At 35.3% G+C, this 15,831-nt stretch overlaps 2 protein-coding genes across 2 annotated transcripts; one reads left to right on the forward strand and one right to left on the reverse strand.

Moving 5' to 3' along the window:
* The first annotated feature begins 4,528 nt into the window (after positions 1 to 4,528).
* Positions 4,529 to 11,787, forward strand: LOC133301211 (cellulose synthase A catalytic subunit 2 [UDP-forming]-like). Its single transcript, XM_061500832.1, has 14 exons — positions 4,529 to 5,046; positions 5,791 to 5,986; positions 6,431 to 6,606; positions 6,700 to 6,802; positions 6,935 to 7,106; positions 7,602 to 7,868; positions 7,955 to 8,300; positions 8,737 to 8,874; positions 8,961 to 9,086; positions 9,178 to 9,390; positions 9,483 to 9,753; positions 9,968 to 10,164; positions 10,253 to 10,603; positions 10,997 to 11,787. The coding sequence occupies exons 1-14, from the start codon at positions 4,966 to 4,968 to the stop codon at positions 11,576 to 11,578; spliced, it is 3,219 nt and encodes a 1,072-aa protein (XP_061356816.1). The 5' UTR covers positions 4,529 to 4,965; the 3' UTR covers positions 11,579 to 11,787.
* Positions 11,788 to 13,478: 1,691 nt separating this feature from the next.
* Positions 13,479 to 14,466, reverse strand: LOC133301213 (chlorophyll a-b binding protein of LHCII type 1). Its single transcript, XM_061500835.1, has one exon. The coding sequence runs from the start codon at positions 14,394 to 14,396 to the stop codon at positions 13,596 to 13,598; it is 801 nt and encodes a 266-aa protein (XP_061356819.1). The 5' UTR covers positions 14,397 to 14,466; the 3' UTR covers positions 13,479 to 13,595.
* Positions 14,467 to 15,831: the final 1,365 nt, after the last annotated feature.

The raw sequence follows: 15,831 nt of genomic DNA on the forward strand, positions 1-15,831 counted from the left end.
CTTACAACCGATAAACTTGGCTCTTTCCTATGAAGAACTGATCTGAAGTACCTGCTCTTTTCATCCAATTTAAAAATATGGTTGAACTGCAGCTTAATACCTAAATAAAAGCACTACAAACAGATAATGCAAAAGAGTACTTAACTCTAAAGTCTTTCCTTCAAACTCATGGTATAATCCATCGATTGTCCTGTCCATATGTCCATCAGCAAAATGGTACACCTGAACGCAAACACCGACATCTTGTTGAAACTGGTTTATCCATGCTTGCTGCCTCTTCCTTACCACAAAAGTTCTGGGAGGATGCCTTTATATTAGCATGTGTTATTATCAACCTGCTTCCATCTCCCAACCTTGGACATACCTCTCCCCATCAACTATTGTTTACAAAAGAGCCAGATTATACTTTCCTCAGAACCTTTGGATGTGCATGCTATCCATACCTTAGGCCCTATAACACTCACAAACTCGATTACAGGTCAGCTCAATGTATTTTTCTAGGCTACAGTACTTGCCATAAAGGGTACAAGTGTCTCATACCAAGTGGAAAAATAGTCATTACTCCACATGTCATCTTTAATGAACACCTTTTTCCTTATCAACAAGTCACAGACAAACCAGCAACTACAACCACATCATTCATCCCAAATCATACACCATTCATACCTACAGTTACCTCTTCATTACCTATGAGTGACTCACGTGTTGCATCTTCTACTAACACCATTAACAGTATTATACCTACTTTGCCATCTCCTTCAAATTCTTCTTGCAGGTCTGCTGATAATCTTGCTCCATTACAATTGCCATCTACTGATGTCAACATTGTTGCTGATCATGCTTCCTTACCAAATACTCATTCCATGACAACTAGAGCAAAGGCTGGTATATTCAAGCCTCGTCTCTACACTACTTCATTAGAGCCATCCACTGTAGCTCAATCCTTAACTCAACCTCATTGGTTCAATGCCATGAAAGATGAGTATGCTGCTCTAATGAAGAACAAAACATGGACATTGCTGCCTTTACCTTCTGCCCGAAAACCGATAGGATGTAAATGGGTTTTTCGTGTAAAGTATAAACCTGATGGATCCATACAGAAATACAAAGCCAGATTAGTTGCAAAAGGCTTCAACCAACGTGAAGGATTTGATTATGCTGAAACATTCAGTCCGATTGTAAAGCCTGTGACTATTCGAGTTGTTCTTACTCTTGCTCTTTCTCAAGGATGGTCTATTCGACAAATAGATGTTAACAATGCCTTTCTTAATGGTACTCTCCAAGAAGAGGTTTACATGACACAACCACCAGGTTTTATCTCAGACAATCCTTCACTCGTTTACAGATTAGATAAAGCACTATATGGTCTCAAACAAGCACCTCGTGCTTGGTTTGAGAAACTAAGCAGTACTCTCATAAAGCTTGGTTTTCATTCTACAAAATGTGATACTTCACTGTTTGTGTCATTCAATCATTCTGCAACCACTTATGTCCTTGTTTACGTTGATGACATTTTAATTACTGGTTCCTCTTCAACAGTGATATCTTCACTTATAACAGCTCTCAATGCTGAGTTTGCTCTCAAAGACTTAGGATCTCTTCATTATTTTCTGGGTGTTGAAGCAAAGTTCCTGCCTAATGGTACTCTGCACCTTTCTCAATCCAAATACATTGCTGATTTACTTGTTAAAGCAGGATTAGCTACTAGCAAATCAATGCCAACTCCAATGGTTTCTGGCCTCAAACTCTCAACTCGTGATGGCAGTGAATTCAATAATCCCTCTCTTTATCGTTCCATTGTAGGTGCACTTCAATATGCAACTATTACACGGCTTGACGTTACTTTCTCTGTTAACAAAGTATGTCAATTCATGCACACACCATTGGAGTCTCACTGGAAAGCAGTTAAGCGTATACTTCGTTATCTTCATGGAACTGATCATTTGGGCTTAACTATTTCTCCTTCTCTGAAACCTCAACTCTTGGCTTACTGTGACTCGGATTGGGGCTCTGATTTAGATGACAGACGTTCAACCTCTGGGTTCTGCATCTTCTTAAGAGGGAATTTAATATCTTGGTCTTCCAAGAAGCAAGGAGTGGTGAGCCGTTCAAGCACTGAAGCAGAATACAGGTGTCTTGCTACGACTGTTGCTGAACTGACTTGGATCAAGTCCTTAATGTCAGAACTTCGAGTCTCTTCGTCAAACACACCTCACATATTCTGTGACAATCTCAGTGTAGTTCTCCTTACAACAAATCCTCTTTTTCATTCTAGAACAAAACATTTTGAACTGGATTTATACTTTGTTCGTGAAAAGATACTTAGTGGCTCTGTTATTGTAAGTCACATTCCTTCTGCAAACCAAGTTGCAGATGGTCTAACCAAAGCTGTATCCAGTTCTAAGTTCTTGGAATTCAGAGACAAACTCACCCTCTCATTACCCTTGATGTTGAGTTTGCGGGGGAATGAAAGAATAGATGAGTCAGCATCTGCTATATGATTAACTGACTCCTTATATTCAGCTTTGGTAGTTATAACAGATTTGGTTAGTTATCAGTTATTGATAGTCTAATCATAACTATATATATATATATATATATATATATATATATATATATATATAATCTTGGCTTAGTCTAACACAATGTAATATTCTGATTTTTCAATTCAATACAGTTTCTCTTCTCTCTAAACTCTCATTTCTCTTAATCTCTGATACCTTTCAATCCTTTTGATTGGGTAAGCGAAATTCAAAAGTATGATATTTTAAAAATAAATTTCACTGCACAATATTTTATAAAATGTTTTAAAAAATTGTTACACAATGATACTTGTGCCAATCATCCACCCTCGAGACTAGCTTGAGCTTCACTCAGTGCAACTTGAAAAGAATAAAGCATACTTCAATTGGCGAAGGGAAATTGAATAGGTGGGATAAGAGTATATGTTTGATGATTTTAGTATTATTTTTGGAAGAGGTTTAAAGTTATAATCCCGAAATCCATCCTAAATTAGATTAGTCGTAAAACGATGAATCGATTGATATATATATATATATATATGGCTTATCGTTTCTCAAACTGCTTGATATAATTTTATTTTCGGCGACTAAATTATAACCGTACAAGGATGGATCAATGGTGGTGATAAAGGAAGAGAGAGAAAAAGAGAATCATAACCATTCAAAGGTTAATCAATTAATATAAGGAAATAAATAAATAAAATGACGTAGTTTTGGATAGCTGGAGATAAATTTATCTCAAGCTGCTTGAGAAATATTTTTTCCATATATATATATATATAATTTTCTTTATGTTGTACGAATAAAATTATCTCATGTAGTAGAAATAAAATTGCAAGTGGCACCCACATGTAAGAGGAGAGAGAAAAAATAAAGGTGAGACCCACCTCAATCTTAACCGTTGATTTCCGTCAATCAATTGACTATAATTAATTAGATTATTCTTATTAATTAATTATTAATTTTCAATAATCGTCAGACATCGAAAATCAACGATTTAAATTGGATGTAAGATTTCTTAATCTTACATTGATGTAAGAAGATTTTGTCTCTCATATATATATATATATATATGGAAAAAAATATTTCTCCGGCAACTTGAGATAAGTTTATCTTCGGTTACTTTAAAACTACAAATTTGATATAAGACTTAGGGGGTGTATGGATTAGGATTTTTAAAGATTTTTTTGAGATAAAAAATCTTATAGATTTTAAAATACTATTTAGAATTGGACGGAGTTTAAAGACTTTTTTAAAAGATATTTTTTACAATCAAGATTTCTTAAGATTGTATTTTAAAGGATTTTAATAGAATTTATAATATTTGAAATGACAATATGTATTTATAAGATTTTAAAAAACTATATGATTTTTTAACAAACATTCAAAATTACAAGAGTCTATAAAAAAATAACAAAAAAATGCAATGATATTAATAAAAAAAGGTAAAACCTAATATAATTTTCTCGATCAATAAAACATAATATACTTTTTAACAAACATTCAAAATTACTTAGCAACAACTCTCCACATATCTCAAATTATGCTAGTCCTCCATGCATTAACATTTTCTTATTCATGCTCTAGGGTTTGACTAATGAGTTAAAAATTATTTTCTTCATCTAGTATCGGAGCTATGTATATATGATTATATGACCCAATTTTTATTTATTTATTAAAATAATTCTAAATTTACATATAGAATATAAGATAAATATATTTTCTTAATATACATTAATTATAGTTTCCTATTTGAGTCATAGTTATAAGAATTACACATCAAACATAAACATTGCTTTATAATTTTTTGGTAGAAAAGGACATTACTTTGTAACCTATACATGATGAGAGTGCATTATTAGGGGGAAAGAAAGATGCGTACAACCACTTCACGGTGCACAAACACATATACATATAACATATACACAGAACCCTCTTAGTTTTCCCACCTTGTTTTTCTCTGTCTCATTTCTTCTCCCCAACACAACACGTTGAATTTCCAACCCGTGCTAGATTCTCTTTTCTTTTCTTTTTTTTTCTTTTTTTTTTAATTCTTTTTCCACTTTCAGTTTTTTGTCACTTTTATTTTTCCCTTTATAATGAGTTTGATGAACATGCTCATTGCTTCAAGCTTGTGTCTTTCACAAATGAGAAACAGTGGTAACAGGGCAACCCATATGTTAGAAAACTGGGTTGCTCAAGGAAAGAATCATTTTCATTCAAATGCCCTTTAAAGGAAACAACTTTCTTTATTTTTGCTCTCATTTCAATAACCTTTCCAACCCTTTAATAGCTGTTTGAAACTGTAATCTTCACTTCAGGACATGGTAAATCTGTGTTCTTTATGAGCATGGAAGAGGGAGAGAAGGGGAGTTTGTGAAGTGGGGTCTTATATTTTGAAGATTCAGGTGTCGGTGAGTGAGTGAATAAGTGAAGGTTTTCAATGGATACCAAGGGAAGATTGATTGCTGGGTCTCATAACAGGAATGAGTTTGTTCTTATCAATGCTGATGAAACTGCAAGAGTGAGTGTTCCCCTTCTTATGCTATCTTATTGCTTTCTCAATTCCTCTGAAGATTTTGCAGTTATAGCCTTAACCAAAAAAATAAAAATAAAAAGTGTCATTTATGCTTTTTGTCCTTATTCTTCAACTCATCCAACCAAGCCACGTCAAGAGTTTGAAGAAGAAAATACCCCGTTGGTTTTCTTTCTCATGGATTTTCATGCTGAATTCTGACCCCTTTTGGGTTCTCTTGCATTTTAAGTTTTTCACTTCATTCTTATGGGCATTTGGTACCTTATCTGAGTTTTCTCTGTTTGTATTTTCTTTCAATCACTATGAGAGTTTGAAACAGCTGAAATAAATGGGCTAGTTCTGTGTGTATGTGGTGTTTTTTTTTTTTATTTTTCCGTCCAAACTCTTCAATTTGTTATTCAGTTTCCCTCCAGCTTTATGATGAAAGAAAGAAAAAAAAAATGTTTCATCTATCTACCTTTCAAAAATTGGGTTCAACTTGGTCCTTTTGTTGTTTCTCTCCTTGTTCCTTGTTCCTTTTTGTTTTTTTCTACGGTTCATGAATTTCAGAGCTTGCATTAAAGTTTTAAAGTTTGACGCTGCATATTTTATGTAACGAAATTCATGTGCAACTATTTACCAAAAAAAAAAAAAAAAAACTTATGAGCACCTTCCATCTTCTGTTAGTGTACACTACCATCCAATTTTCATGATGTGATCGAGGTTTTATATTATTACTCCTATTAATTGCAGGTGACAGCTGTTACAGAATTAATTGGACAGATTTGTCAGATCTGTGGTGATGAGTTGGAGGTTACAGTGCATGGTGAGCCTTTTGTTGCTTGCAATGAATGTGCATTCCCTGTGTGCAGACCTTGCTATGAATATGAGAGAAGAGAGGGGAACCAAGTTTGCCCTCAGTGCAAAACCAGATACAAGCGCATCAAAGGTGATGCTTCAATCAACTTTTGCTTTGATCACCTTGTGTTTTTTTATTTTTAGTTTTCTCACCTTTGTTCCTATTAGGGATGTTGACGAGCTTGGAGTAGTGGGAAAGTTGATTCTTTGTGATTGAAATGTCATGAGCTAGTTGAGTTTTAGTGGGGAGTGGTATTTGTTCCTATTTGGGATATTTGTGCTTTTTATTTGGGTTCATCTACCCATCAACCCCAACTAGTTTGTGATAAAGGTGTTGTTGATGTTTCTATTAGGGATAAGGATAAGGATGTGAAAATCATGTCCTATCTGATTCCAATTGATAATGGAAATCACATATCATCATATTTGGAATATCTTAGTCTGATGATTCTGCAGATAAGTTGTACATATTAGTTCCTTTCACAATTTAATATAACCTGTTGATAGATTTGGCTAACACTGCAACTGATATCAGGTAGTCCTAGAGTTGAGGGTGATGAAGAAGAGGATGATGTTGATGATTTGGAAAGTGAGCTTGATATTGGAAGCAATATTAGGCGAGATCCTCGTTACATGTCTGAGGGCACACCATCAGAGTTCGATGCAGCTTCTGTGGCTGCTGATATCCCTCTCTTGACATACGGTCAAGAGGTTAGTTGATTCACAGCTCTTGTGGTTGTTCTTGTCTTGCTTGATCATGGCATTTATGGGCCTATTTGTCTGATAATAATTTTGTTAATTAAGGATGTTGGCATTTCTGCTGATAAACATGCTCTCATTATTCCTCCATTCATGGCTCGTGGGAAACGGGTTCATCCTATGCCTTTTCCTGATTCATCTGTGCCAGGTATGTGATTTTATTTGTTTTGGTTTGCATGTGCACATTGTTTACACTGTGTTAACTCCTTGTTAGCTTGTTTAAGTTCAAACTAGTTTCAGTGTCCTTATATTTATATGACAATTAATGCTGGTGATGCAGTTCAACCCAGACCAATGGATCCTAAAAAAGATATAGCAGTTTATGGATATGGAAGTGTTGCATGGAAGGAACGGATGGAAGATTGGAAGAAAAAACAGAGTGAAAAACTTCAGGTGGTTAAACATGAAGGGGTAAAGGGTAGTGATGAGATGGATGATCCTGACTTACCAAAGTAGGTGATATTTTCAATTCTTATCATATGTTCATTGAAATTTAATCATAATAATTGCTGGGATTTGTTTGTGGTTATCATGTGTCTGCTTAACTGTTAAGTTATTTCAACTTATTTGAGGCTGTAGTTAGCTGCTTCAATCAGAGCATGTCCAAACTATTGTCTCTTACATACAATTAAATGTTACACAAGTACTCATGAAAAGTATAATTCCAAACTGTTTTAGCTAGGTAGAAAGGTTGATTGGAAACTGATTTGCCTTAGACTATGTGGCTGAGAGTAAGAGACAAAGATGCAGGATAATTGCTTTACCTCAAACAACTTAAACGTGATTTTCATTTAATATGACTGTTAATTACATGTCCTCATGCAATAAGATTTTTTTATTACTTATGTTTTGACATTTCAATTTTCGGATATCAAAACATGCAGTTGTTTAAAAAGAGAGAAAAATGTTTAATTTAAGACGATTTAATTTTGAATTTCTGTTAACAGAATGGATGAAGGAAGACAGCCACTTTGGAGAAAGTTGCCAATTAGTTCAAGCAGGATAAATCCATACAGAATTATAATAGTACTCCGGATTGCTATTCTTTGCCTCTTTTTTCATTACAGAATTCTCCATCCAGTCAAAGATGCATATGCATTGTGGCTGACATCAGTAATATGTGAAATCTGGTTTGCTGTATCATGGATTTTGGATCAGTTTCCCAAATGGTGCCCAGTTGAGCGAGAAACATACCTTGATCGTTTATCACTACGGTATTTATCTTTTTTGGCCCCTCTCCATTTGTGTGTGTGAGATTGTTTATTAATTACTCCATAGCTAATGCTTAACAACTTAACAGGTACGAGAAAGAAGGAAAACCATCTGAATTAGCTGATATAGACATATTTGTTAGTACAGTCGATCCTCTTAAAGAACCCCCACTTATAACTGCAAACACAGTTCTGTCCATCCTTGCTGTAGATTATCCTGTGGACAAAGTTGCATGCTATGTCTCAGATGATGGTGCTGCTATGCTTACATTTGAAGCCCTTTCAGAAACATCTGAGTTTGCAAGGAAATGGGTTCCATTCTGCAAGAAGTTCAGCATTGAACCACGGGCTCCTGAATGGTATTTTACTCAGAAGGTTGACTATCTGAAAGATAAAGTGGATGCAGCATTTATCAGAGAGCGTAGAGCCATTAAGGTTTGAAATTGTTCTTATTATATCCTCCCCCTTCTTTTGAGTACTCTTGTAGTACATACTCCTTCACTAAAATTAGAAATATGTTGACTCATGTGGCATTAAAACTAAAAAAAGTGGGTGGAATAAACACAGTTATGTCAGTTATGCATTTCTAAGTTTAGTAGGTGTAGCACCAAGTCCTTGTATTACCGGAGTGCTGGAAATTTATCCCCTTTTTCTTGGCATACTAAAAAAAAGCCTTAAACTTGAAACTTCCACATTGGCTTAAAATATAACTAGCTGAGAAACGTTGTTTATGCCAGAGAAAAGTTGGCATATTGCAGTATCTCCTCTTTAATTATACTTGTTTGCTTTTACTGCTATAATCTTTCATTTCTTTTATTGGGCTCTAACCAATTAATAATTGCATTTGGTGTTCTCAATTGTGTTGATACAGAGGGAGTATGAAGAGTTCAAAGTGCGGATTAATGCGCTGGTTGCAACGGCACTGAAGGTTCCTGAGGATGGTTGGACAATGCAGGATGGGACTCCATGGCCTGGGAACAATGTCAGAGATCATCCTGGAATGATACAGGTAAGTAGTATTTTATGATGCAATCTTGGTCTTTAGTTTTGATTGAAGCGTGTTTGGATAAGTTCAACTTTCATGTTCTTCTACAGGTTTTCCTTGGTCAAAATGGGGTTCGTGATGTTGAAGGAAATGAATTACCTCGTCTTGTCTATGTGTCTCGTGAGAAAAGACCTGGATATGAGCACCACAAAAAAGCTGGAGCTATGAATGCCTTGGTAGAGTCCCTTTGACTTTCAAAACTTTTTCAGTTTTCTTCTGTCTCCAGTTTCCTAACCAATTTTTGTGATTTGTTGGTTGATTATGAAGGTGCGAGTCTCAGCAGTAATCTCAAATGCTTCTTACCTTCTCAATGTTGATTGTGATCACTACATAAACAACAGTAAGGCCCTTCGTGAAGCCATGTGCTTCATGATGGATCCTACATCAGGGAAAAAAATATGCTATGTACAATTTCCTCAAAGATTTGATGGGATTGATCGTCATGATAGATACTCAAATCGCAATGTTGTATTCTTTGATGTATGTAAGAATTTTCTCTTGTTGATGTGTGCATGTATATGCCTGGATTGTGCTTTGAAGGAAAAAGCTAACATCTGTTACAATATGTATAGATCAATATGAAAGGTTTAGATGGCATCCAAGGACCAATATATGTGGGAACTGGGTGTGTCTTCAGGAGGCAGGCACTTTATGGATTTGATGCTCCTGTTACTAAGAAACCACCAGGGAAGACCTGTAACTGTTGGCCTAAATGGTGCTGCCTGTGTTGTGGATCTAGGAAGAAAAAGAATAAAGTGAAGTCAAGTATGAAAAAGAAGATAAAGAATAAGGATGATACAAAGCAAATGCATGCACTAGAAAATATTGAAGAGGGAATTGAAGGTATTGAATACCTCAAATTGGTAATGTGTTTCATTTGGAAACTATCAGGACTATTCTAAAACTCTTATATAGTCTTTTGAGAAGCAGCGGATTGCACTACTATTATGATGTATACATATGTTGCAATTTGCATACTTTTACTGTCTTTGCATGCTGATGAAACTAACCAGTTTTTTATGGCCTTTTTGTGTTTCTCTTGAAACCTCATTCACAGGAATGGACAATGAGAAGTCATCACTAACGTCTCAACTAAAATTTGAGAAAAAATATGGGCAATCAGCTGTTTTCATAACTTCAACACTTATGGAAGATGGGGGCATTCTAAAAGCAGCTACTTCTGCAACACTCTTAAAAGAAGCCATCCATGTAATTAGTTGTGGTTATGAAGATAAGACAGAGTGGGGGAAAGAGGTATGCTCTCTTTTTCAGATTTTAGGCTTTGAAGCTCTTTTAAGCCGGAGTCTATATATATTTAGACCTCTGCTAAATTGTCTTTCAGATTGGGTGGATATATGGTTCTGTTACAGAAGATATTTTAACTGGTTTCAAGATGCATTGTCATGGTTGGAGATCTGTGTACTGCATGCCAAAAAGACCTGCTTTTAAGGGTTCAGCTCCTATAAATCTCTCAGATCGTTTGCATCAAGTTCTTCGGTGGGCGCTTGGATCGGTTGAGATCTTTTTCAGTAGGCATTGCCCTATATGGTATGGTTATGGTTGTGGCTTGAAATGGCTGGAACGATTCTCTTACATAAACTCAGTTGTTTATCCTTTGACATCAATTCCCTTAATCGCCTACTGCGCTTTACCAGCTGTTTGTCTGCTCACTGGGAAGTTCATAGTCCCTGAGGTAGGATTTGTTGTATTACACTTGATTAGATAGCATTAAATGAAAGTGAATTTCCCGTTTCCATGCCTGAGATTGAGTGCAAGTTAAATCCTAGGAATAAGAATTGATCCTCTCATGTCTCATTTTAACATGATCACTGCATGTGAAAATCTTAGTCATTCATTGATAGATCAATGTTCAGCAATTATGATGACCATTTTCACTTTTCCATTTTACAAGTTTTGCCATTAAAATTGTGGTTGTTGATTTGACAATGAATGACTGAGATTTCTCACATGATGTGATCATGTTAAAACGAGACATGCGAGGACCATTCCTCCTAGGAGTACATAAACTTAGAATGTGATGCCCTGTTTAGAGCATTTAACTAATGCTTCATATTCTTGTTCCCAGATTAGCAACTATGCCAGTATCATTTTCATGGCCCTCTTCATCTCTATAGCTGCAACTAGCATCCTGGAAATGCAGTGGGGAGGTGTTGGTATACATGACTGGTGGAGAAATGAGCAGTTCTGGGTTATTGGTGGTGCCTCTTCACATCTGTTTGCTCTCTTTCAAGGTTTGCTTAAGGTTCTTGCAGGAGTTAGCACCAACTTCACTGTCACATCCAAAGCTGCAGATGATGGAGAGTTTGCTGAACTATACATCTTCAAGTGGACATCCTTGTTGATCCCTCCTATGACCTTGCTAATCATAAACATAATTGGAGTTATTGTTGGTGTTTCAGATGCTATAAATAATGGATATGATTCATGGGGTCCTCTATTTGGTAAGCTATTTTTTGCCCTTTGGGTCATTGTCCATCTTTATCCATTCCTCAAAGGAGTTATGGGAAAACAGGAAGGTGTTCCTACAATCATTTTGGTTTGGGCTATTCTTCTGTCTTCAATCTTCACTCTTCTATGGGTGAGAATCAACCCATTCTTGTCCAAAAATGACATTGTGTTGGAACTTTGTGGATTGAATTGTGACTAAGGTACAGAAAGTTGAAGGCTTAAATGTTTTATACAGACAAAGTCTGCAATATGCATAAATTTTTGGTCAAAGACATCACTGGATGCAGTGCAGTCTGTAGCGGGTGTTTGTAGATACAAAGGGCTTTGGTCTGACACAAAATATTAGTTTTAAGAGTTTCATTATTCTTTTTATGCACATGCATTCTTTGGGCATAAAACTTGAATCCAAAAGAAGTTTGAAATCCCAGAGGAGGTGAGATAGTTGTAATTCATAATTTCCTTTTGAATAAGGCATCTCCTATTTGTAATCAAAAGTGTTTTCAAGTGTTTTTGAAATCCCACTTAAAAATAAGCATAAGTGGGATTTATTGTGCTTTTGTTCTCCCTGTTGCATCAAGTGAATAAAACATCTTTCATCAGAGTATCTCAAAATGCAAATATCTTCGAAGTATGATACGCACCCCTACACCAACCGCTAAACCACTTCTGTTCCCTGATGCATGACAGACGTGCTTGTTCCATTCTTTAGCCGCATTACAGCATAGTTAGGCAGTTGTTTTCATATCTACGTTTCCTTTGCTTGTAACGAAAATGAATCCTCTTATATAAAAATAAAATAAAATGATATGCTCAGAAGGTTATAACTATATATAAAGTTGAATGAACGGTTGTGATTTTGTAATTATTTCTTTTAATTTATTTTCTTTTTTTTTTATTATTATGGATTTATCTGTGTATGGTTATAATTCTCTATATGATTATGTTATATTTTTTTTAACATGAGAGGATATAAATTCATTTATAACTTAGTTAGCCAGTTAATTTTAGTTTTCTCAGCGTTACAGTGAAATTGTTATCTTTAGGAAGTAGAAGTTGGAATGTATCATGTATTTAAGGATTTCTGATCGAATGAAAAAGTAGGAAAAACTTGTTTCAGTTCTTTTAATCTTAAAATTCTCCTAAGCTTATCTTTTTTTCCTTAAAAGGAACCCATCAAAGTAATGCAAAATAGACACACCTGGAAACTATCACCAACCAGACTTTATGCACGGGATAACAAATCAATGTTTTTACTTTATTTTCTTATTGTGAAAAGCATTTGCAAAACTATGTCACGTCACAGAAGCAAACTTCTCTAGTCTCATTAAAGCTGAATATAATTTTAATATAAGGCACCAATGAGCACTAGTATTTACACAAACTCATCACAATTTGCTATGTGAATGCATCTAAATTTAATTTGTCCAACTTAAGAAGTCAAATTTGACGAGGACAAGTAAATTCAAATATAAACATATAGTTGTTTAAGAGGTGAGCATGTAGCAGTGGTAGAGCTGGTTCTTTTGTGACAGTAACGTCACAGATTTCAATTTGGGAAATAGTAGGCATCCATGGATTTCTCCTACCCCTATAGTTGGGGTTAAATGAATAATGGCGGTGATTTGGTGGTTTATAAACATATGCTACTTGGGAGGAGTAATATTCAAATTTGCGGTAGATTTGTGAAGTGCATCATAAGTTATAGGGTTTAACTTTTCTGTACTCCAGAAAAATTGTCTGCCAGTAATTTTAAAAAAGAAAAAGTTCATCAATGTCCTTGTGGTTTACTCTAGAATCACTTATACCCTGTGATTTTTTTCTTATCACATATGCCTCTATGGTTTGTAAATAATTTGTAAAAGGGTATGTTTTTTTATGTACTCTATATTTTTACAGCAACTGAAATATTTTTCCCTAAGTAATATTCAAGAAATCTTGAAGATAATAATAATTTATATAAAATGTAAAATAATTAGTTTCTTTTTCTCCTCTACCTCCTATTGCTCCAGAACTTAACACTTTCCCTGTTGTTTAAGATTTATTGTTAGCTTAATTAGTTTGGTTAATAAGCACATAAACAATGGAAGCTTAAAAAGAAAAAAAGAAAAAAAGAAGGACCAAATAGATATAATTCATATTCTCTCCAAGGCACCAATATGATTTCACACAACAACGAAATGAAATTCACACTCAGATTTGCAGGTCATGGTCATTTCTCACTTTCCAGGGACGAAGTTAGTAGCATAAGCCCAAGCATTGTTGTTGACAGGGTCAGCGAGATGGTCAGCAAGGTTCTCCAAGGGACCCTTTCCAGTGACAATGGCCTGAACGAAGAATCCGAACATTGAGAACATTGCTAACCGACCATTCTTTATCTCTTTCACCTTCAGCTCTGCAAATGCCTCTGGGTCATCAGCAAGGCCCAATGGGTCAAAGCTCCCACCTGGGTAAAGTGGGTCTGTCACCTCACCCAGAGGCCCACCCGCAATACGGTAACCCTCAACGGCACCCATCAATAAAACTTGGCAAGCCCATATGGCAAGGATGCTTTGTGCGTGAATTAGGCTTGGGTTACCCAAGTAGTCAAGCCCACCCTCGCTGAATATCTGTGATCCTGCCTTGAACCATACTGCCTCACCGAATTTCACACCATTTCGGGCCAAGAGCTCAGGGAACACGCACCCTAGGGCTCCCAGCATGGCCCATCTACAATGGATCACCTCCAGCTCACGGTTCTTTGCAAATGTCTCTGGGTCTGCTGAAAGCCCAGCAGTGTCCCATCCGTAGTCACCTGGGAATTCACCAGTCAGGTATGATGGAGGCTCACCAGAGAATGGGCCCAAGTACAAAACACGGTCCGGGCCGTACCATGGGCTTCCAGAAGAAACGGGCTTCTTGGATGTTGCTGCTTTCCTCATGGTGACCCGTCCAGTGCCTAGCTCCTGGGTGGATGGGGAAAGCTTGATTGCCTTCCCAGCCAAAGATGGAGAAGAGAGTGCCATTGTTGAAGCAGCCATTGTACAATTATAGTAGCAATCAATGGAAAACTCTGTAACTGAAAAGCTTAAGGATAGATGGCTGTAGTTGGGTTAGCTTAGATGGGTCTTATTTATATATGGCTTCAAAGATGAATGTGGTACTTATCTTATGAGATCTATATCCGAGTTTCTATTGGTTCGTAATCACTTCGAAATTGTTTTCCGTCCCTTACCACAATATCGAACATCCACAAAAATATCATTAAATATTAAATATCTCTTTCATCCAATAAGAAATCGCCATTTATGATTTTGGATAGGCTATATCCATTTAATAGATATATGAAGTCAGACAATTCGGTAAATATGACAAGTGTGACAGATAGGGTGGGGGACCATGTGCATCGATCACATTGCTGCTACTTTGCTAGTTTAAGTAATTAGGTAACTCTAAAATTACTATTATATAGTATCTATCATCTGCAGTATCTTGAAGCATTGCAAAATAGACCTAACCATACATGCTTTGTGTACGAGCTAATTAATTAAATGTTTGGTAAAATAAATATCTTTAATTTTTTTTAAGAAAAAAAATGTGCTTACTTTTTTTAATCAATATAATAAGTTTAAAATATACATATCTCTGTTAACTTGAAATAACACTGTTAATGTGACGGTTTTGCCATCCAATTGTTCATTAATAAGAGTTCAAAATCAACTAGTAAAAGTTTGAGCAGCTACCCTCTAAAAAAATGAAGGCACTCGTGAAAGCAATTCTTTTACATAACTTTATTTTTCTATATTTGCAAAGTGGTTATTTTTCAGATTCAAACTCGTGATCTTACAAAAAAAAAAGTAAGAAAATAAATTTATACCAAACTCAATAAGTAAATTATATTCACTATTAATCAACGAAATATATATACCAAATCCATTTAGCAAACTACTTTCACCATTAATCGAGGAAAGATATATAAATTGTGATTTCGAGAAAGAGAAATTTTAGTTTTGTACTGGGTGCTGAAACTATGAGTCTATGACAAAATAAAATGAAGCAAAAGCTTTATCATGTAATTTTTCCTTTCCTATCATATAAATTTGGTACTTGACTCGAGCATGGTTATCTTCTCTCCTCTCCTTGCACATAGAAGCTTTAATAGAGTATCAATTACCGATGGAAAAACTAAGGTAGAACTTAGAACTAGAAGCATTGTTTTAATTTGTGTTTTTAGGCAATTAGAGTAAAATAGTTATAATGTGATAAATTTTAACGATGTTATTTAAAATTAATAAAAGAATATTTTAAACGATAGGGACATTATTGACTAAAAAAATTAAAGAATTTTTTATTATAAAAAAATGTTAGGGATATTTATAAAGTTTTTTCACTTTGCAACAAACCAACAGTATTTGTCACGTAAAAAGGAGGTCAAATTACATTGTAGCTTGAGTGCGTGTTTGGATAAAACTTTTT

The sequence above is a fragment of the Gastrolobium bilobum genome, unplaced genomic scaffold (genome assembly GCF_033153095.1).
Source record: "Gastrolobium bilobum isolate Gb01-03AN ecotype WA unplaced genomic scaffold, APGP_CSIRO_Gbil_v1 utg68148, whole genome shotgun sequence".
NCBI classification, from domain to species: domain Eukaryota; kingdom Viridiplantae; phylum Streptophyta; class Magnoliopsida; order Fabales; family Fabaceae; genus Gastrolobium; species Gastrolobium bilobum.